The sequence below is a fragment of the Balaenoptera acutorostrata genome, chromosome 1 (genome assembly GCF_949987535.1).
Source record: "Balaenoptera acutorostrata chromosome 1, mBalAcu1.1, whole genome shotgun sequence".
Classification (NCBI taxonomy): domain Eukaryota; kingdom Metazoa; phylum Chordata; class Mammalia; order Artiodactyla; family Balaenopteridae; genus Balaenoptera; species Balaenoptera acutorostrata.
Window position 1 is genome coordinate 95,247,556 of NC_080064.1, and position 22,732 is coordinate 95,270,287.

Genomic DNA, 22,732 nt, shown 5'->3' on the forward strand with positions numbered 1-22,732 from the left:
GAGATGAGGTAAAAGAAGGAGATGGATATGCACCAGATCACAGGTCCCTGATGGCTAGGACAAGAGGTGTGCATTTATTCTAAGTGCAGTGGAAGTTAAGCAGTAGAGTGGCATGATATGGGGGTTTAAATTTAAAAATAATAATTCTGGCTACTGTGTGGACAATGGATTGTAGAAGGGGCAAGGGAGGGAGGGTAAGAATGGGACTAACAAGACTACAGTAGTCCAGGTGAGAGGTGTTAGTGGCTTGGACTAGGTTGGGAGCAAAGTAGGTAAGAAAAATGGATGGATTAAGGACCTATTATAGTCTGAGTCTGCCTTTGCTGAGAAACTCAGTATTAAATCTAAATTTTGAGGCATCTGCAACAGAGATGTGCTTTTTCTGTTTTCTATTGCCCTTACCACATGGATGCCTTATAATTGATTAGTATTTGATTCTCTTTGGTAGAGAAGGAAACGGACAAAAAGTAGTAGTCTTCACAGCATTTCAGCATACGGGTGGAGAGCATAGCAATCAGACAGAATAATGAAGGGATTAAGGCCACAGGACTAGGTGAGATCCCAGGTTTTGGCACCTACAACTTGTGTGACCTTAGGTTATCTACCTTCCCTGAGTCTTGGCTTCTTTTTCAACAGTAAAACTGTTGAAATGAGAGTACCTACCTTATAAAATTGTTAAGAGGCTTAAATAAATCAATGCATGGAAAGTACTTAGAACAATGCCTGGTACAAACTAAGTGCTTAATGAATAAATGTTAGCTTCTGTTATTATTAGTTTGGTTTAACTGAAACCCCTCCCCCCAAAAAGTGACACATATACTGACCTATCAATAGAGACTTTTCTTTTTAGTTACCAAACAGGAGGTAGGATGGTGTAGAGAATTTTTTTTTAATCTCTTATAAAAAGAAGAGGAATTAACCCTAACATTTAAGAAGCTCTTGTTACCTGCCAGATGAGTCATAAACAATCATACCTCATTTAAAACTCTCTATAATCCAAATAGTTACCATTTATTGGTAGGCTTTTTATATGCAGTATCTATTTTCATCTTCAAAAGTACTCTACCATGTTGTGCCTGTTTCACCGATGTGGAAGCTGAGGTTCAGGGTGGTTACTTGCCCTGATGGAGCCCTATAACTAGTGACACAAGGACCCAAGATTTGATCCACCTCTGCATGACTTCACAGCCTTTGCTATTTCTTATAAAGAGTAGGTGAGAGACCAGCTATACCAGGCTAATTCCAGTTCTCTTAGCTTCATCATCAGACAAGCCAGGAAATGAGGTTCTCCCTTGCTTTCCCACTGCCAGCTCAAGTCTTCATTTGTGCCTTGACTGGTTTCTATTCAAGAATGTTCCCAGGGCTTCCCTGGTGGCGCAGTGGTTGAGAGTCTGCCTGCCAATGCAGGGGACACAGGTTCGAGCCCTGGTCTGGGAAGATCTCACATGCTGCGGAGCAACTGGGCCCGTGAGCCACAATTACTGAGCCTGCGCGTCTGGAGCCTGTGCTCTGCAACAAGAGAGGCCACGATAGTGAGAGGCCCGCGCACGGCGATGAAGAGTGGCCCCCGCTTGCCGCAACTAGAGAAAGCCCTCGCACAGAAACGAAGACCCAACACAGCCAAAAATAAATACCTAAATAAATAAATTTATTAAAAAAAAAAAAAAAAAAGAATGTTCCCAGCTAGATTCCTGGTCTAGTTAGCATGGATTGATAATACATTTTGATGTCATTAGGCAAGTACCCATCATCAACATGAATTCACTACGTGCTTCTTAGGAAATAAACTGATGAAGGTTGGAAATCACTGCAAATCCTTTACTTTTTTCATGTGGTCATTTGATCTTTTCCCATTATTCTCATAAGATTGCTCTTGGCAGTATAGTTAAGGATCTATTGATATTAACATTCAAAAACAAATCTATCACTTGTCGTTTATATCTTGGTCATACCAATTCATTTACCTCGAAATTTTGGCATCATTCTTCTTCCCTGACTGAATTTTTGCCATAAACTTTCATCACATTAGTTATGTAATGCTAGGAAAAATAATTCGCAATCTCAGTTCATGGTACCTTTGTTTCTTTTTTTTAAAACTTGTTCTCAGAAAATGGATGAATTTAAAACAGTAAATGAATAATCCGTAATATTAATTAAAACATTTTTTAGGCAGTTAAGCATTCTATCAAAAGAAAGTCTAAGAGTTCTCATCAGAAAATTTTCAAGAACTAAAATCTACTTGTGTTTTGAGAGATTTTTTTCAAGCGGTTTGCTACCTCGTCTATACAAGAGCCTGGTTATGTCCTTAGGAGTCACTTCCAAATCGTAGGACTTATTTATTCTTCACGTCATCAGTAACCCTAAAAATTGCCAAATGCCCACAATACAGTAAAAATGCAATGTATTCATTTTTAGATACATTTCCATTTTGATGGATTTGGGAGATTTAAGGTTATTTTGAAATTAGATACTTCCTTCTTAGACTATAAAAAAGAGGCTTCTGATCATTATTTTGGAAATATGAAAGCAATGAGTGGCAGCAAGTTAATGGCTTCAGTATTCAAGTTTAAAGCAACTTAACTTACCTTCAACTTAACATCCTGTGAATTATATTTCTTCTCTTCTACTTAACATAAGCAGAGACATAATCCTTTCACACTCTAAAAACCTCGTTGCCCACCCCTACCTCTGTGAATCTTTTCTTTCTTTGCAGTCTGTGAATAAACTGGCCTGCTTTGTCTTGACAAAGCTGGGCCAGACATAGGCTAGCCTTTTGACTAGAGCATTTAAACATTGTAGGTTGATTTAAGAGGCATAAAAATGTATAACCAGCAACATCATTGGCACAAAGGAATTGCCTGGTTGAACAGGTTGGAGATGTATCTGAAACAGACCTTAATAGGTTAGAGTGATATTCAAAAGATCTGACTAGTTAGGGACACCTGGTGTAAAAAGCAAGCACTGCACAGAAATGAGTGACTGGGCACAGATAAAAGGTCTAATGCATTAGTGATAGGTAGCAGGAGTCCAGGGAAAGAGGGGTGAATGAGAGCATAGAACTTTAGATTAACCAGAGGCCTACATGGAGCAAAACAATTAGAATGCTAGAAGATAAAACCAGATAAGACGATCCATGTGGGATCACACAGCATACCAAGCAGCACAGCCAGTGACAAGAAACGTTTTCGTTTGAATCAAGGTCTTAGCTTTGGCCTCAGGACAAGTCTGAATGTGAATTTGTGGGGTGGCCTGTTCACCCTTCTGTGCTCTTTTATGGGGAGCACATGGGAGTCATTCATCCTTCTGATTCTTGGAGTGAAATAGCCTGGATAGGAGCTAAATCCAAGAAACAGTTCAGCTTAAGATCTTGAAGGTTTTAAACTTCAAATGCGATCCATAACTCCAAAACAAACAGAGCTGGAGACAGCCCCACTTGGCACTGCATCTCCAGGTAGGTTTCTATGGGTATTTCTCTCCCAATCGACCCAACTCCATGATTCCCCTCCTTCCCTGTCCTCCTTGCCCCTCTTTCCCAGCTGCTCTCCTTCGCTCCATGACAAAAGGAACAGAAACAAAAGGTATTAAAAGCTAAGCTAAGGGACTTTTCTGAAGTCACTACTTGGAGTTAGTAATGAAACTCAGATTTATTTCAGTTTATTCTCAGGACCGATTTAACTCTTACATGATCTTAGGAATGCAGATATCGCTAGAAGAATCATGAAGAATTTCCTCTTATGTACCAGAAAATAGTATAGATGCTTAGAATACAAAGATAAAAGATGGCCGAGTGCACAAAGTGAGGTCTGCTACCCTCAGGAAGTAATGTTTATAGATTGCCCACCTGCTCTGCACAAAGCACCACATTGCTCAGTGCAGACAATGAAACGAGGCACAAGACAACAAGAGCCCTGCCCTCACATTGCTTATGCTTTAGTTGAGGAGATAAGAAATACACATGAAAAAGGAGTATTTGTTGTAGGTTTTGAAGAGTCAAATAAAACTTAACATTTACTGAGGGACTTTATGTCACGCATTGTTGCAATTGCCTTATATGTCTTAATTAATTTATGTAATCAACATAACAGTCCTATGAGGTTATCTCCATTTTATAAGTGAAGCAAAGGTAGGTCAAGTGATTTGCATGGGTTCACCCAGCTGGTGTTTGGTGGAACCAAGATTTAAATCCAGGCCATCCAAATTATATTTACCTTTATATCTATGTCCAGATCTAGATCCAGATCATCTGCCATAAGGTTTGAAAGGCAGAACTGATGTCTGAAGGCTGAAAGAGTCAGAGAAGCCATGGGTGTTGTCCATGAGTTAGACATGCAAAAATACGTGGGGAGTTTCGGGAAGGAGAGGCCAGGAGTAGAGGCACCAACTCAGAGGCCAGGATACAGCAGTCGAGGAACAGGAAGGCATCAGGGACAGACAGTGCTTTGGAGTCAGAGTAGTTTAAGTTCTGGTCCTGCTGCTGTGCTCAGTCACTGGTGGGGCTTGGATAAGATCCACAGGTTTCCTATAAAATGGAAATGGTAATAATAATAATAATAATAACTACCTATCCTGCCAGGTTAGTGGAAATATTCTCCAAGATGACATGTAAAAGTGTTTAGCCTCTTATTTATAATTTATTTTAATTTTGTGTGTGTATGTGTGTGTGTGTGTTTAAGATAGTGAATAGATTAGCCAGGAGTAGCAAGTTCATACTGGGGAATGAAAGCAGACAGTGGGGAGATTCTGATGTCCCCACATGGTGGAGGATTCTGACTTCAGAATTATCCATTTAGCAACCATTGAAGGCTGTGAGAGAGAACTCAATCTGGCTATAGCACTCTTGTGCAATAGAAGTGCTATAAATAAATAAATCCCTTTGATTTAGGGGATAGAGAGTAAACACCATAGGAAAGTATTCTAGAAGAAGAAATGAAGCAATGGATACGGAATATGTGAATTTTTCTATAAAATTCACTTGTTCGTTCACTCAAAAATACTCATACTCATTGGATATTGGATACTAGGCACTCTTCAAGGCTTGCACATACAACTGGGAACAACACAGTCAAAATCCTTATCTTCACAGAGCTTATATTCTATAATAACTCCTTATTAATATAAAGATTATATATATTCAAAGATAAGAATTAGAGATGTCGAAGAAAGTGAAATGTGTTAGAACAAGATATTTTCAAAGCACATCATATGATTTCTCTTTAACCAGCCCACCCAAATCTTATTCATCCCTGCTTCATCTAACCTTGCTATGCCTTAGTCTGCTTCAAAGAGAAGCGCTAACATCTTTTCACTGTTTTAAGTAATGTTCACAGCCTCCCAGTTGTATCCAAACCAATTTATAATTTTTTTTTTTTTCTGCCGCTGGATCTGAAAGCTCCCACACATTGCTTGCTAGCCTCTTGACTTCCGTCTAACTAGCTCTCCTCTCTCCTGAGATACAACAGCCTTGCTCTTCTTAGGGAAAGCCTTAAAACACCCTTCTACATACTTGCAATGACTTCATTCCCTCCTTTTTAGGTCATCTACTGTATAGGTTTATTCTCATCCCTATACCATTTTCTTAACCAATTATGAAAGGATTCCTTTGAATGTTGAGAAAGGGCTCTGAGTACCTCTTTCTAATGCCTCATGTTTGAAGTTTAGTTTTAGTAAAAGTTATGTTGCGTAGAATTACTTCATGTTACTCCTGAGCTAGTCTAACATCCCTGTCTTTTTTAAACACTTTCTTTAATAAGGACCTTTGTCTGTTTTCCTCTTCATTAAAGAAAACTAAATAAATTGCCATTGTTTTTTCATGTAAGGGACTATAGGAGTGAAAGATGATATTTTTCAAATCGAAGAGTATTTAGGCACCAAAGAAGCCGAAATTATTAACGATGAAAATGAACTAAAAGACACAAGAGCATCCACTTTGTGAAGTTACATTATCTAATGAGACATAAATACATGAAGCTATAAAAATAAACACTATTTCTGTGGCTCTTCCATTCTGTCTTTTTATTTTAGGGCTTTGAGCAGTGCCTGGCACTTAAAAAAGCACTTCATAATAATCATTGAGTTGAATGATCTCTCATGCTCACAACAACCCTGTGAAATGGCCTCTGTTACAGATAAAGAAACAGAGGCGCAGAAATTCAGATTGGAGAGCCACGAGTGGTGATGTCAGTATTCGAACCCAGACTTCTGGACAACACCACAGTAAACAATTAAGTACTAAACTTTGCAGTTCAAATTTTGAGTGTCTCAGGAGTTGGGGAAAGACAATGTGAGTTGCAATGGTACGTTGTGACTTTATTGAAAAGGTATGCTTATGACTTGTCTATAATCGTAACCCCTTTGTCCTTTCCTAACCTCACTAATGTATCTTAGATTACTTAAATGCCTGGTCCCCAGTGCAGTAGCAAATACATTTTTGAAAATTAGCAGTCATTTTGTTTGGATCCCGGCATCCCTAAATGACTCGTCATCATTTTGCACATTCTCTTGATTCCATAATGTTTTTTTCCTCACCTTGAATTTATTGACACCAATTCATTTTGCCTTGACATTGGCATTAACAGGGAAATGGCTTTGTTTCATCCTGACATTATAAAATCACCTCCCAAGACTTGGTTTGACATTGTCAGGAGGTGGTTATGGTGACAGCAAGGCCACAGACGGCAAGAGTGAATTACAGTGATTCCCAGGGGAAAAAAATCATTAAGAAATTTACTGCTGTGTGATTTCAGTAGCTATTTTTCACACTTAAATATCCCTGCTGTTTAAAAATCCTGAGAGGGCTTAGACCGTATTTAGAACACTCCTGCCAAGTATATATAGGAAAAATCAAGTCTCTAAGGAGACATTTGGCTATAGCTCAACAAACAGGAACCCCAAATTATATTTTAGCTTTACAAAGTGCTCAAAGACATTGAAATTCTGTCTCCAAAAAAAAAAAAAAAACCCCGCGCATGTGAATTAATGACACAATTATCTCCTTTCAGCCACAGATACTTGAATATCTTAATGCCGAATATCAAAGGCCTGTAGTATGGCTCTTCCTCCTACTCAGAATGTGAACTGTTTTACAGATCTGTCTTCAGCATTGAATGGGGCTGTGTGGATTGTCTTTTACAATTCTTAAAGAACACCAAGTCCTTTTTCTTGCATTCTTCTAAGTGCCATGATGATCTCTCACCTCCACCCCAGTGCCACATAGAACAGCTCCAGCTGCACTTTCCTTTAGCCTGTTTTCCAAATTTAACTAGTCACGTTCCAATTAAAAGAAACATGTCACTAAGTTCCTTCAGGGCCACGTTTCTTTACCCTCATATTACCCACAATGCCAAGATTATGAGAGGTAATACGTTGTGACTAATGAAACATGAAGGGAATGCTTCTGATCTTTTAACTCATCTGCCTACCCTTGCTTCTTCCCCTCCCTCCATCCCTTCCCAAAGCATATATTGTATCATTAAAGGAAGAAACCCCAAACTAATCACCATTCTCTTCTAGCTAATATTCTTCATTATGGAATCACTTATGAGAAGCCCTGACAAATCATGACATACAAGCTGAGCTGCCATGTCAAAGCTGACCAGCGATTTTTCGGTGTGCCCCTAGATAGCTTCCTCCCGTTCCCCGCCAAATATCTATCCCTTCCCTTAACTCCAGAGCATGAGTTAACCCCAGCTTAACTCTGCCTGTCATGCTCAGCAGAAGCCTTACCTCCCACTCCACGGAAACTGAAAGGAGGCCACCAAGGAAAAGTTCCTTCTACTTCCTGCTCTCCAACCTATGAGCTGTATATCCACTTGTATTGATATCAGTCTACTAGTAATAGATTTGTATCCACCACTCAGAAGGAGGCAGAGAACAAAGGATGAATTTTATTTACTTGCTTAATAAATATTTATTGGGCATCTATTTATGCCAGGGACAAGGCTGAATATTCATGATACGGCCACAATGAACAGGTCACAAATATAGTGCAGACATGTACAAGTGTAGCAGGTATGAGTCTCCCACAAACTCAAGTAGTATGAAATATGCTTTCTTTAGGTTAAATCTGACTATGAGCCCCTCTACTGGAAAGGTGGTGGGAAATTCAAGTACAGTCCTCACTATGGCTTGATCTTCAAATATAAAAATGTCCCCTCATTTTGCATCAGTTTGCACTAGTTCACAATGAGATGGCCCTTGGGCTACAGATCACTTTAGCTCAGGAGACCCTACTGGTTCCATTCACACCCGAGGCTGTGCAGTGTTCTGCAAGGCAAGGAATCCTTGTGTCTAAGTTTCTCTTATGAGTATAGGATTGTGTATGATTATAGGATTGTGTATGAGTATAGGATTGTGTATGAGTGTAGAATTGTGTATGAGTATCAGATTGTGTATGAGTATAGGATTGTGTATGAGTATAGGATTGTGTATGAGTATAGGATTATGCCTTTCCTGAGATAGTTTTTGTAGACATTTAAGATAATTGGTAGTTTGACTAGAAATATATATTAATAACAAATACTGAAATGTGGCAAAATGTGGTCACATGATTCATTTATTGAAATTACCTTTATCATCTCAGTAAAAGATACTTTTATTTTCTCAAGTAAAATTCTTTTTATTAACATTTTTAATATTTTCAAAGGACTATACATTTATTCCAGGCAATTTGGAAAGAGTAAAAAGTATAAAGATGAAAATTTAAGTTACTGAAATCACTTGCACGCCTACCAGCCAGAGATGAACACTGATCACATTTCGTTAGAATCTGTCCCAGTACTTTCTCTAAAGTTTATGTTACAAAAGGTAAATGGCGAGGTATATGTTGTATTTATGGGGGTCACACTAGATAAATATTTGTACTGCTTTCTCTTCTGACATAATGGCATGTACTTTGAAATGATGGTTTATACCCTGAGGTATGTTGCCATCGTGTGTGACTACGCCTCCCAATGAACGCCGTCTTTCGCCTTGGGCAAAAGAGTAGAGGTTGCACCTTTTTATTAAACTAGACAAGTGCATTTTCTGATACCAGATGAGAAACTCTGTGATTTCTCAGCACCGTTTTTATGAGCACCTTGCCTGCATCTGTGTCTGAAGGTGTTGACCTAAATAGGATTTCAATACATCATTAAAGATCGCTTTAGGAAAGGTGCCCAGCCTTTGGCTTGTGGGATTCTCAACGAATTAATTATTTCTCAACATCAGCAAAGGTTTTTTTTTCAGTTTGCAACAGCTAAAAACTTGGGGGTGTTTGGGCAGTGCCTCTAGCTCCTGCATTCGAGTCACCTGTTATCTCATTCACGCTAGCTGGGTTACCGCATACTGCAGGCATAGGCTCCTTCAAATGAACATGGCTTTCTTATGATGTTTTGAGTCGCATTTCCTTTGATTGGACAAGAGCAAGTGTCACTCCCATAATCAGTGCTTTGATATTAGATGAATAAGAATAGAATGGCTGCTCTCTAATGTCAGAACCTGCTGTACTAGATTACCCAGACATGTCTGACCACCTGCTGACAGCTCCACATTGTTCCCTACAGCCCCTTTAGCTCTGCTCCTTGGCCTCATTACACTGAAACAAAGTAGGCTGGATGCTGTCACACGGGGATCATGCCACCAGCATCACTGTCCCATGATGGATACAGGCACAGACAGGAGTGTAGGTTGAGAGCAGGAAAGCAAGGATGTTTTCACTTGATGGCTCCCAGGTTTCAGTGTAGATAAATACTGTATCCCCTGCTTTACCATTGCAGAAGCTAAAGGTTGGCCAAGGGGCAGTACACCCCTGGTATTCTGAAAACACACCTTATGTACTCTGATTGGTACAGGAGAATGCTCATTGAATGCAAGTATACAAGTCACCTTTGAGAAAACAGGCACTGCTGGTCCAATCTGACCTTGCAAGTACACAGCAATTGAATTCAAATATTCAATAACTGCCTGTTTGACCCCATGCTGTCTCAAGATTCACATCTACAGAGGACATATACAGATGATGTCTTTGAGCGAGGAAATTTACTTCCTTTTCGCTTCAAGTACCTTGCATTAGATACGTAGTGATTAATTCATTATTCTGGCAGATATAAAAATAAGCACCCTGCTCTTCCACTCTGAGCTTCTAGCATTAGGAGAGATTGGGAAGGTATTGAACATTAACAAAGTATACTTAGGTTGTGTTTTATATTTTTTAAAGCACCACCACATAATTCTTCTTGAAGCTCCCAACAACTGTGAGGTGGGTGAATAGGACAAGTGTTATTATCCTCGCTTTAGAAGTGAGGAAAGAGAAGCACAAAGAGGTTAAACGATTTTCCCAAGTTCACCCAGCCCATTAACCACAGAGACCAGACTTGAATCACAAGTTCTTCACCTAATTCTCTTCATACCACCTCATGCTTTTAGTGAGGAGAAAAACTATCTCTGTTCAGTGGGGCACCAGCAGGCAAAACCGGTCAAGCCAAGCAGCCACCTAAGTCATCACCAGGACTATAATATTGGAGAAGTCCAACTGTTATCATGTATTTGATGAAAAAGAGGAAGAATTCCTCACTCTTTGCCTTTTAAGATGATAGGCTTTCCATGAGAAATATTCATGCAAATCACAGAGCTCGAGAGAACTTTAGAAACACCTACTTCAAACTCTTTCTCTAACTTTATAGCTGTCACTAGAATGTGAGGTCCGCAGAAGCAGCTGCATGGTCCGTCTGGCTCACACTGTGGGCCTAGCATCTAGAACAGTACCTGATTGGGTGATGGATGGATGGATGGATGGATGAATGGATGGATGGATGGATGAATGGATGGATGGATGGATGGATGGATGGATGTCACTAAGTGGTTTCGTGGTATGTCCAAGGCCTTACAGCAAAGTGATGACTAGTCAGAACTAGAACTCAGGTGTTATGACTCTTAATCAGTGTTTTTTACCACTAAGCCATATCCCCAATCATGGCCAGACATAAGTAAGAAAAGATAGGAAAAATGTACCTAGAATTCCCCAAAAGGCCATTAGACAACAGTCTATAAAGTGTCTTCTATATACCAGGAGCTAACCTGCAGGTTCAGTTTTACCTCTCACATCTCACAACTTAGTAAAACAGCCGCCAAGGCTGAATAAATGGGTCATAATCACAGCTCTTCATCTCCCTGCCACAGACTCTCAAATGCCTAAATCAGAACTGAATGTTGCACACATGCCTTTGTTATTAGCCTGTTTGGTGGAGGTTATTTGCTCTTTGACGTTTCTTTGAAAAGGACGGGAACATTTGGAACATCTTTCCCTCAGCAATCCTAGGCTCGTTTCAGGTGGTGAAGGTAGAGGTCACTTTATTAATACAGCCATCAAGGAAGGCTGTCATGGTAACCCATTGCCTCGATTCCTTGAAGTGCGGGAGACAAAGCCAAAAAAGAGAAACTTTCAAGTCTATAAATACAGACCCAGCATTGCTCAAGCCTAGCAGCTCACAGACAGGGCAAACCTAAATGTATAGCTTTGAACAAGACCCAAACAGAAGATAGAAACCCTCCCTGTGGTAATGTAATGGGTCATCATGACGATAACGGGAATAAGTGACCCTTCAGGTCATAAAGGAAAAGAAGACTAGAACAAGTAGCTATACTAAGTCCTGGCTGCTGCCCTCTTTGCACATTTGGGTTCCCTCTCTAGGTCTGCTTTTCCATACCTTCCAGAAAGGACTAATAGAGGGAAAAGGAATCAAGGTCTTATAATTCACATTTTGACAATAGTTTGCAGTTTAGGAAGAGGAAAAAATGAATGACAATCAAGAAACTTACAAAAAACAAGTTGAAGGAGCAAATGATTTAGCCACATCCCTGTGACTCTCATTATCGAAGCTAGAAGAAAAATAAAAATAAAAAGAAGTGAAAGAAGGAGGAAGAAATGCTACTTGTCCCTATTCTTTCACTGTGAAAATTCCTAGTGTTTTCATAAACTTGTAGCAACTGTGGGAGCTTATTTATCTACTATGGTGGCTTGCTTACTGAAGCTATGATCAGAGCTATTAGAACACCTTGCTGACTTCAGCCTTTCCATCAGGGTTCCACACTTCATATTTTTGCAACATAACTCTGTTTGGGTCTAACATTAATACTATAACCTTATCTATCAAGGGTTACAGATTATCTTGGTTTGAAAACATTCCTAATATTGAAACATCACAGGATTATAGGATATATGGTGTGATATTGGGTACACCATAATGAATTTATTTCTATCAATAGTAAAATGATCCTTTAGAATATAGTCAAGCTATTACCAAAGTAGTATTAGCTTTTTCTGTATCTAAGGATTATATTTTATTATAATAAAAAGAATTGTGTCTAGCAAATAACAATTTGTATCCAATACTAGATCAAGTTTTGTGTAAGAGATTTAAAAATGAACCTTCATTTGTGCTATTTATTGAGATAGCACATTGTTAATTTGTCAATAACAATGTAGAAAGAATCGGGACATGCTTAATGTAAACACTTAACAAAATAAGGTCAGCGTTTTCAGTTTGAGGCAAATCCACACTGAAGGGCACCAAATAAAGAAGTGATAACTGCAAAGTGCTTATTGGGTAGAAATCCCTAGTTGGATTTTTAATCTGCAATGATATGCAAGATGAAATGGAGATAATGCCAGGATTTTGTAAATGGGTGTTTATCCTCATGCCAGTTCTATCAACTGGTGGTAAATGCCTGAAACTGTTACCAAGTCCAATCTCATACTGCTTGCTACACAACAGGCCAATAAATCGAGACAGGAGCTGTTGGGGCAAGGAGTAGCAACTTTATTCAGAAAGCCAGCAAACTGAAAAGATGGTGGGCTCATGCCCCAAAGAACCATCTTGCCTGTGTCAGAATTCCGGCTTCTTTTATTCTAAAAGGGGAGGGAGTAAAGTCAAATATTTCCTGGTTCTGGTCAGCCTCTGGAACGGATGTGTTAGTTTCTTCCTCCCTGCAGTCATTCACAGGTGGCCCTGGTCAGGATGTTTCCTGTGAGCTAAACAAAGGTATTGTAGCTTAACGCTCATTACCTGGGAGGCAGTGTTCCCAGAGATGGGCCGTTATGTATAACTTCAGCTTATAGGCGACATCCCTTTAGTGATTAGCTTGTAATAGAATACAAAATGTTCTTATTACAAAACCTTGTGTTGAAAGGAATTCTGAAGTTTAGTGCAAGAGAATGCCATGATTAAGTAGCTATGTTTTCTACATAGAGGAAGAGGAAATCAGAGCATATGCAACATATTTGCCGTTCCCAAGCTAGACCTTGATATTTTTGGTACTTTATGTATGAGCTGATTTGCATTTGGAGCTCTGCCAGAATGTGTTGGAACTCTAGAAGATGTGAAATTTAATGCTATCAACAAAGCCCTCCGCCCAGTGTGGTATGAAAACAGATCAGTTGGTCAATACAAATGAAAGTCTACTGAGGATCTACAGAGGAGTTATTTATGTTGTCTTGGGGAGCATAGAATGCATTTCACACTGTGCAGCACATTCACTGCACTTCTCCTGACTGTCCTCTTCTATGTGAAGAGCAGTAATCTGTAAATTGGGAGACCTGGATGCTAGATCTAGAGCTACCCTTGTTTTCGGTTTCCTCGTCTAGAGCTTGTCTAGATAGTTTTTGAAGTTTCCTCAAGCTTTGATTTTACTATTTCTATCAGAGCAAAGTAGGATGAATTACATGACAAGGGTGACTCTGGTTCCTCTTTAATTGTGAGCAATACTAAATGGTCTGTCTTAGACCATTTAGATCCCAGTCTTCTGATTTAACTCCCCCAGGAAGACAATCTGCTCTTATATTTCAGCTTTGAGTACTACATTCTTCTGAATTCCTATGGTTCTGCACCTGAAAACTCACTCTCTCTGATCTAAAGTCACCAAGGCATCGTCATTCTCCTTTCCCCAATATACAGAAAGACAACTGCCCATCTTCTTTGCTGTGGCTGATACCCTGATCCAGACCTTCAACCTTTTATCACCAACATTAATTGAGGAGTAATTCTTTGTTTGGGGGGAGGAGGCTGCCCTGTTTATTGCAGGATATTCAGTAGCATCTCTACCCACCAGATGCCAGTAGCATGCCCTCCCCCGAGGTGTGACAACCAAACACATCTCCAGACATTGTCAAATGTCCCCTGGAAGACAAAAATCATCCACTGTTGAAAACTACTACTTTAGACTGACAACCAAAGACCTGTATTAAATGTGAATTCCTCAAATTCCTCCAATCCTTTCTCTATTCTAAAATCCCTTCTGCCAGATTCTATCAAGAGCATGCAATGCTTATTTTGCATATTTCCTTTATCCAGCTCAAAGTGCCCTTCCTCTCATACTCTTCCCGTCTATTTATTCCTAGATACAGCGAACCACAGCAGGAAGACTTCTATGATTAATTTTATAACCTCATTTCATCACTGCATTTTGTTGAGATCTTTTTTTCTCAGCATCATTACTGGTCTTTCTTTCTCTGCCTATGGCTTAAATGCTGATATTCTTCAGGGTTCTGGCTGCAGTCTTCATTTTGACTTAATCTGTATTCTAGTAGGATGAGGTCTTCTATTCCTTTCTCTTCACTTTTTGTAACAATGACCACTATCGCCCCTGCTCCAAATCTGCATCTCCAAGCCGAACTACCTCCTGAACTGTTAACTAGTTTTTCCAACTAATAACAAGACCCCTGCAGAAGAGCCTACAGATCCTTCCAAGTCAATAGGTCCAAAAAAAAGTTTATTTTCTTCCCTGACCAAACATTTCCTCCAATCTTCTTTTCTTAATAAATTGCATTATGATGCATCCAAATGCCAAAAACAAGAACCTCAGACTCTCTCTTACCTGTTTCAAATAACCTGTCTCCAAATCTGTTCCTTCTTCCTTCTCCCCATTGCTCTAACCCAGACCAAGCCTATTGAAGTATCTGGTCACCTTGCCTCCAGCCTGTCCTTTCTCAGGTCTAGCCTCACCTTTTCTCCCCCTTTAAATCACCACCCTGCCCATAGGTCTGTGACAGCTTCCCATTGCCTATTATCTAAACTCTGTAGAATGTTACGTAGAACCTTCAGATCCAGGCCATGCCATTCCTTCCTCATTCATCATTCACCAACATTTTCCATGTGTCTCTCAGGTTCCAGTCAGAAAACTGAACCCACACTATGTGTTTCAACAGAGAGAGAGAGTTTACTAAGGGGAATGGTTAAACAGGTGCCTTAGAATTTAAACATGAGAAGAGGACACTGACATAACACAAAGATAGTAACTGTGTAAGTAGGGAGCAGTTATCCCTCTTGGGCTGAGGAATTACAGGAAAGAGGATGGGGTTATTAGAAACTAACAGTTTGCATATGGACACCAAGGGGGGAAAGCAGTGGGGGGGGGGGGGTGGGATGAATTGGGAGATTGGGATTGACATATATACACTAAAATGTATAAAATACATAACTAATAAGAACCTGCTGTATAAAAATAAATAACATTTAAAAAAGAAAAACAAAACAACAACAACAACGAAAGACCTCATGGATAATCCTCTCACTTCTCTCTGTAATTGATTTATCAATAAATAACCACTGATTAATGATTTAAAAAAAAAAAGGAAACTAACAGTTTGGAGGAGAGACCCCCCAGATGTGGGACCCGTACCTCTTAGGAGGGGTAGGTCCTGGCTGCTGCTATTACCTCTGAAATGCTGGGCAGGGGACCCTTGGAGCTGGGGCTCAAACCTCTAGAGAAGGAATGCTGCCAGGTTGGTGCAGAAACCTCTAAGGGTGAGATTGAAACTGGTTCTGAAAAGGCTGAGCCCCAGAGCCAACTGCTGCTTTTGGGATGTAGGGCCATTGCTGGGGCAATACTCTTAGGAAGAGCCATGAATCAGGAAAAGGGGAATCTCTGCTTCCTTCCTCCTACCTCCTCTGTTCCCTCTGGTGCGCCCTGTTGGCAGAAACCAGGAGACAGCTTGCAGGGTTTCAGCCTCAACAACAGAAGGAAAGGTGGATTTAGAGTTGAGAGACAAATGGTTAATAACCAGCACAATGTATTTTCACGTCTTCTTGCCTTTACGGATATAGTTTCCCCACCCATAATGTTCTTTCTACCAATATCTGCCTGATGCATGTCATTGTTCAAATACAATCTCCTTTCTATAGTCTTCTCTAATCTTCCCCCAAATAATTATTTACACCAGCATCTGAGTTCCCCTAGCAGTTGGCAAATACTTCCTTTATAGTTTCTTTTTTTAATATTGTATCATAATTACTTCTGTGTATGTTCATTTGTTTGTTTTCTGCAAAACTGTGAGCTCCTTTAGGGCAGGCAGAGTTACAGCCATACAGTCTAGCAGGGCACCTGGCACACAGCAGATGTTGATTGAGCTGGATGGAAATGATAAAAGCATTTTAATGAAATTAATATTAGATGATTTCTTGTATATATTTTATCTTCCCAACCAGATGTGAACCTTATAAGAGCAGAGATCATGCTTTCTATTTCTTTTATTTTTTTCATGGTGGTCAGTACAAGGTTTCATATGCTGAAGAAGAGCTCAATGATATTTGTTAACCACCTAGTTTATTCATTAAGCACCACAAATTTGATTCAAAATGACATGAAGATGGAGCATAAGTTTATGAATAGCAGGTAAGATTTGTAGTTAGGTTTAGATGTACTTCTAGCACATGATTCCAACAGAGAGATCTGTGCATATGGTAAAGTTCTGTATTTGTTTAATAGGACAATCAAGAGACCAAATGTAATCTGTCTTAAAGTGAATTCTAAAGTAATTAAATATATTCCAGGTTTCATTTTTTCTGCTTATCTCTTACAGAAAACATATTGCCCCAACTGATGTGATTATTAATCCTGGGTTACATCTGGTCCTTGAATATTTATTAAATTTCTCACAGTCATCAACATCAAGTAGTAGATTACTTAAATGTAGGAAAGTTATTGAATTTTAACTTAATCACAAGCTTCTTGAAAAAAAGAAACCTCTGTTCAACAACTGATTTACATTCAGGTCCAAGAAGAAGAAAAATAGCTTTTTTTTTTTCTTAAGGGGAGTGATATTTAATTAACTATCGATTCCTTCTCAATTATTCAAGGCAAGCAATTATCGATATTGATGGAAACAATATTTCCCTATGTGTAGTGCCCAAATGAAAGGAAATATCCCATTCAGTGATCTGCTGCCTGGAACAAGAGATGCTGAGAATCTTTAACTTTAAATGGAAACAGTTATTTGGATCTGTTTATTCCATGTTGCCCCAATTAAACAGATATTTCCTAAAGTGTAAGCAAAACAAAATCCTGAAAACCTATGTATGCTTTCCAAATTAACAACCACCAAAAAAAGAGACTTTTTGTCAGTTTTGACCATGAATTTAACCACTCTACCCTTGTACACTTAGCCTCAAAGCTACAGATCTTGACATTTTAAACCATGACTCATAAAATACTATAATTTGGGTCTAATATTCATGGTTTCGAAGCCACCCAATGAGAGGTAGCTTACATAATCATTAGAACCCCTGGAACACTACCTTGTATATCAATATTTTGAGCCTGAAGGATTTATAGGCCTTAATAGTCACTTCTAACATTTACAGATAGCAAATGTGGGTACATTTGAAAATTATACCAATCCATTATGCAACTATATTAGAGGTCGCCAAGGAATCGTTGTGGAAGGTGGGAAAATAGGGCCCTGTTTAGGGCACTTTGTTATTAACTCTGTGAGCATCCACCACCATCTTTTTTCAGCTCATTTGCACACAGAGCATTAGCACGTTTGCGTTTAAGAAGCTTCTTTTGAAGGTGACATACTATTGAACATTATTAATGGACAAGGCAATATTCTCTATTGAATTATTACTTGGGAGATGAGGGTTTTTTAAATACTTTACACTTGATAGTAATAGTAAGTGTGTGTGTGTGTGTGTGTGTGTGTGTGTGTGTGTGTGTGTGTGTTTAATTCATGTGGTATCCCTGGGGAAATTTGACTATGACATTTTTAAAAAATGAAGAATGTTATAATTTATAAGAAGCTACTTTTTCTGCTCTGCGCCCTGCCCCCCCCCTTCCAGAGTGGTTCTATATATTAAGCGCTTAAGCAGCATATGTTGCTGGCAAGTGTTCTTGGCTCTTTTGCTCTTTGGTGTTGTTTTAATTTCTCTGTGTTCTATTTATCATTCTGCTAAATCAGTGAAACCTTGATTATCTAAAATAATAGGAGACATGGAATTAATGAGGATAACTAGTTTTTTGAAGGAATAAGAAATTATTAGAGATGCAAGTTACATGACAGGGACTGTGAATGAATTTTAGTATCTGACATTGCTTGCTTGATTTATTCCAACTGATTCTATAAGTTGATGGACAAAGTGAAATTTTGATAATCAGGGTTTCACCATTGCATTTATTATTCTTCCTGGAAATCAAGGTAACCTTGGACTCTACTTGCTATATTTACAAGGCAATAAATATCCTAATAGGCTGTTAGGGGCAAATGGGACTGCTCTTCCTCACATTCCTCCCGTGAAAAGCTTTCTCTCTTCGGATCTGGCTGCTGCCTCCCCAGGAGCATGCTGCCTGCCCCCTGCCCCGTGCTTGCCCGTGGGCTCCTCCTCCCTTCCTGCATGCAGCCCTGGAATCACCTGCAGGGAGAATGGCCCACCCCTTAGAGGTTCTTGGTCATTTTAGCAATACTGCTTTGCATTTTAATTCCATTCATCTGGCCTCAAAGTTCTGCATTCTTGTATCAGGCACTATCCTTGAAACACCCTGGAGGTCACAACAGGTCCCGGTTCCAGGAAGAGAAGATACTGCCAAACCAGGAGTATCACATTACTTTGTATTTGATAGCCTGAAATGGACAATGATAATATCCAAGATTGCAGCACAAATCTATATGAAAAGAATTAATATGATCAAAACAAAGGCAGCAAACTACATTTGTTTGGAAATTGGAGTCACGTGCTTAGTTTGCGGAGGGGAGGGGGGAGCACAAGATCGATAGAGATTTTTTTAAAGCTGAAAACATGATGTAGCAGATGAACTTAAATTGATTCTGCTTCTCCTCCCCGCGCCCCCCCCCTCCCTCGTTCTGCAGCGAATGTCTGCGACAACGAGCTCCTGCACTGCCAGAACGGAGGGACGTGCCACAACAACGTGCGCTGCCTGTGCCCCGCCGCGTACACGGGCATCCTGTGCGAGAAGCTGCGCTGTGAGGAAGCGGGCAGCTGCGGCTCCGACTCGGGCCAGGGCGCGCCCCCGCGCGGCTCCCCCGCGCTACTGCTGCCGCTGGCCGCTCTGCTGGGGACAGCCGGCCCCCTGGGGATCTAGGCGGCGCATCCAGCCACCAGACGGGTCCGGCCGTGGGGAAGCAAACACAGCCCCAGCATTCGCTACTAACATAGGAAACCCACCCTCAGACACCCCCCACTCAAACACAGTGTACAAACTAAGAAGGCCCAACTGAACTAAGCCATATATAACAGCCGTGGACAGCACACCGGAGTCAAGACTGGTAATTTCCGACTCCAGAGGCGTTGGCAGCTGTTGATATTATCCCTGCAAATCACATTGCCCGCTGCAGAGCTTATCGCCGATTGGAAAGGCTGTGACAGACCCCCAAAAGGAAAGACAAAACAACAACAACAACAACAAATCAACCAACCTAAAAACATTTGCTACTCGCACGTGGTGTGCCCCCCGCACCACTCGGCCCCGTGTGTGAACCAACCAAACTGAAGCATCCTTTGCTGGCAGTGCATTGTGGGTCTAAGGAAGTGTGTTACAAGCTGCCATATTGGCCTGCTTCAGTCCCTGAACCCCTTCCAACCTGTGCTTTGGTGAACGTTGCTCTGTAACCCTTGTTGGTTGAAAGATTTCTTTGTCTGATGTTAGTAATGCACATGTGTAACAGCCCCCTTCAAAAGCTCAAGCCAGTCGTACCCCGTATAGCTTAGCAGCACTGGGTCCACCCAGTGAGAGCACACATCCACTATCCAAGAGTGGCTGTAGGAAAAAAAGAAAGTGTATCTATCCTTTTGTATTCAAATGAAGTTATTTTTCTTGAAATACTGTAATATGTAGATTTTTTGTATTCTTGCCAATTTGTGTTACCAGACAATCTGTTAATGCATCTAATTCGAATCAGCAAAGACTGACATTTTATTTTGTCCTCTTTCCTTCTATTTTGTTTCATTGTGCAGAGATTTCTCTGTAAGGGCAACGAACTTGCTGGCATCAAAGAATATCAGTTTACATATATAACAAGTGTAATAAGATTCCACCAAAGGACATTCTAAGTGTTTTCTTGTTGCTTTAACACTGGAAGATTTAAAGAATAAACATTCCTGCATAAACGATTTCAGGAATTTGTATTGCGATTTCTTAAGATGAAAGGAGCAGCCAGATTCACACTCACTTTACTGATTTCTATGTGGACTGAATACACTCAGCTGTTGAATTTAGTACCCAGAAAGGTGGATTGGTGTTCACTAGCTCAGACAACTTCTGCAAAATATGAGACTATTTCCACTTGGGAAAAATTATAACAGCAAAAAAAAAAAAAAAAAAAAATCTAAGTGATTGCCAAGATTATGCCAAAGCCTGTTGGCAGAGTACTAAGAGATTTTTATTTTTAAGTCATGCTATTTTCACAGATTGATGTGATCATGTGATTCTAGGGATGCTGATCTATGTATCTTTCCAATTACAGTGTTTACATGGCGTATCATAAGAGGCAACCTGGGGAACCAGGAAAGTCGCAGGGAAATTGAGTGATTAGCAATCTGACTTTGAATATATTCAGACTAAGTATTTACAGAAATATCAAAATATACAGCAGCAAGTAGCCATAACTGCTGTTCCTGAGAATAAACTTTGTTTTAAGTACTGCCCAAGGTGTAATAAATTCTTGTTTCTGCCTTTTATTAGGCCAATTACTGTGCAAAACAGCAAGGCGGGGAGAGGAGGGGAGAAGCACTGCAAAGTTTCAAAGTGACTAAAACAGTGTGTATTCCATTCCCAGCACACTGTTGTCCTACAGGTTACAAATGTGTTAGAAGCAGCATCTTCTGGCATCAAAAACAATTAACAGCCCAAGCCAGAGTCTGAAGGACAGTGAAGTCCTACATGACTTGGTAGAGCAATAGCCTATGATGGTGTTAGGTCGGAAGCCCACTTCCAGTCTGAATTCTTCACCCTCCCGCCACTCTTTGCTGCAGTTGGGGTTGGGGGAGTCTTCTGATAAATATCCTCGGTAAAAACTAGACGAAGGAACAGCGTGTCTTACTGGTTTTGTTCCCAGAAAAACAAATTCAAAGAAGGCAATAAAAGGTAAACAGGTAATGCCTGTGCTGCCTGCCATCCCACGTCTAAGTCGATTGAATGTTTGTTATTCAAACCCACAGTCTCTTTTGATGTAAGAAATAAGAAAAGATGGAAATAAATTAGAGCTCTGGCTTAGTGCCGGAGTGGCCAACCAGAAACTGGAGATTTGCATTAGAAGCATAAACAGCAAATTATATTTCAGGCTCACCAAAGACTACACGTGAAAATGCCGATAACGTACAGTTTGAGATTACTTATAATGAGGTGGATTTCCAATATTAAAATTGGAGTTGTCTTATAGTTTATTAGCACAAACCAAAGGCAGACTGTGTTATTTCCAGCAATGATGCACTTTATCATTATCCACTCATGGCTTTGTCACCATGCTCAGGAATCAGATTGCACATTTCAATACATGGTATTCGAAAGCTAATTCTAAAATTTAGTGAAGGCCTGATCTAAATCAATTCATCTGCATTTTATCTTTATGAAGCTATAAGAATCTAAATTGATGAGAAATATCTTGCATTCAGTGTACTTAGATATAGTTTTCTGAATTTCCTGAAGTGATGTGATCTGCTTTTAATAAATTCACTTTTAGGTATATAACAAATGGAAATGAAATGTTCTTTTTAATTTGGATTCTCAAATTCTTCTAAAGGGTGTATTACTTTGGTGAAACCCCAAACCAGCAGATTTTATTTGTCTACTGTTTTCTAGCATTCTTGCAAAGCTGGTTCCATCTGCAATATTATGTCTAAGGACAGGATTGGGGTGAAAAGTGGATACTAAGTTGTTCACATATTTAAGGTCCTAATTCTTGCTTTGTCTCTACTTGGATTAGCCCTTAGGATTGGTTAATCTATCAACTTTACCACAAAGTACAAATACAATTTCTTCCATCAACACCTTTGATGAACATAAAACTTCAAAGAAATCTTTGTCCCAAGTTTCATCTATATAGAAAGTGCTGGTATTTATAGGAAAGTAATTAGATTCAATGTGGGATTGATTCATTTCTGAGCCTGTGCACAGGGTAGAGGGGGAACTTTAGTCCCAGAAAAGAGCGGCCCTTGCTTAGTGGGGCCCATTCTGACCCTCCTCCCATTTTGTCTCAGTAGCCAGGAACCTAGAATTCCCTACCCAGGTGTCCTCCACCTACTTTTAGGGTGTATACGCCTCTTCTGGGGGTCCAAACTCCTGAAGGCAGGCAGCATAATGAGTGCACATCCTTAAGTGCAAGAGGTGGCAAAGGGTGAATATGCATGGATAGATTAGTGACTTGGGCCTGGGAGTATATGCTGGGGAATTCACACGCGAGTGAGAAGAGGCTCCTTGCAGTGAAACCCAGAGCTCAGGGATGGAAAAGAAGGGGCTAAGGGGTGGGAGA

The 22,732-nt window shown here is 40.0% G+C and overlaps 1 protein-coding gene across 2 annotated transcripts in view; it reads left to right on the top strand.

Annotated features, from left to right (window-relative positions):
- Window positions 1-20,375, top strand: part of NTNG1 (netrin G1) — a 334,261-nt gene extending 313,886 nt beyond the window's left edge. For both annotated transcript variants that reach the window (XM_057536007.1, XM_057536066.1), the window contains one exon: window positions 19,115-20,375. In XM_057536007.1, the coding sequence (XP_057391990.1) occupies window positions 19,115-19,347 (233 nt within the window). In that variant the 3' untranslated portion in view covers window positions 19,348-20,375. The remainder of the gene's footprint in view (window positions 1-19,114) is intronic.
- Window positions 20,376-22,732: the final 2,357 nt, after the last annotated feature.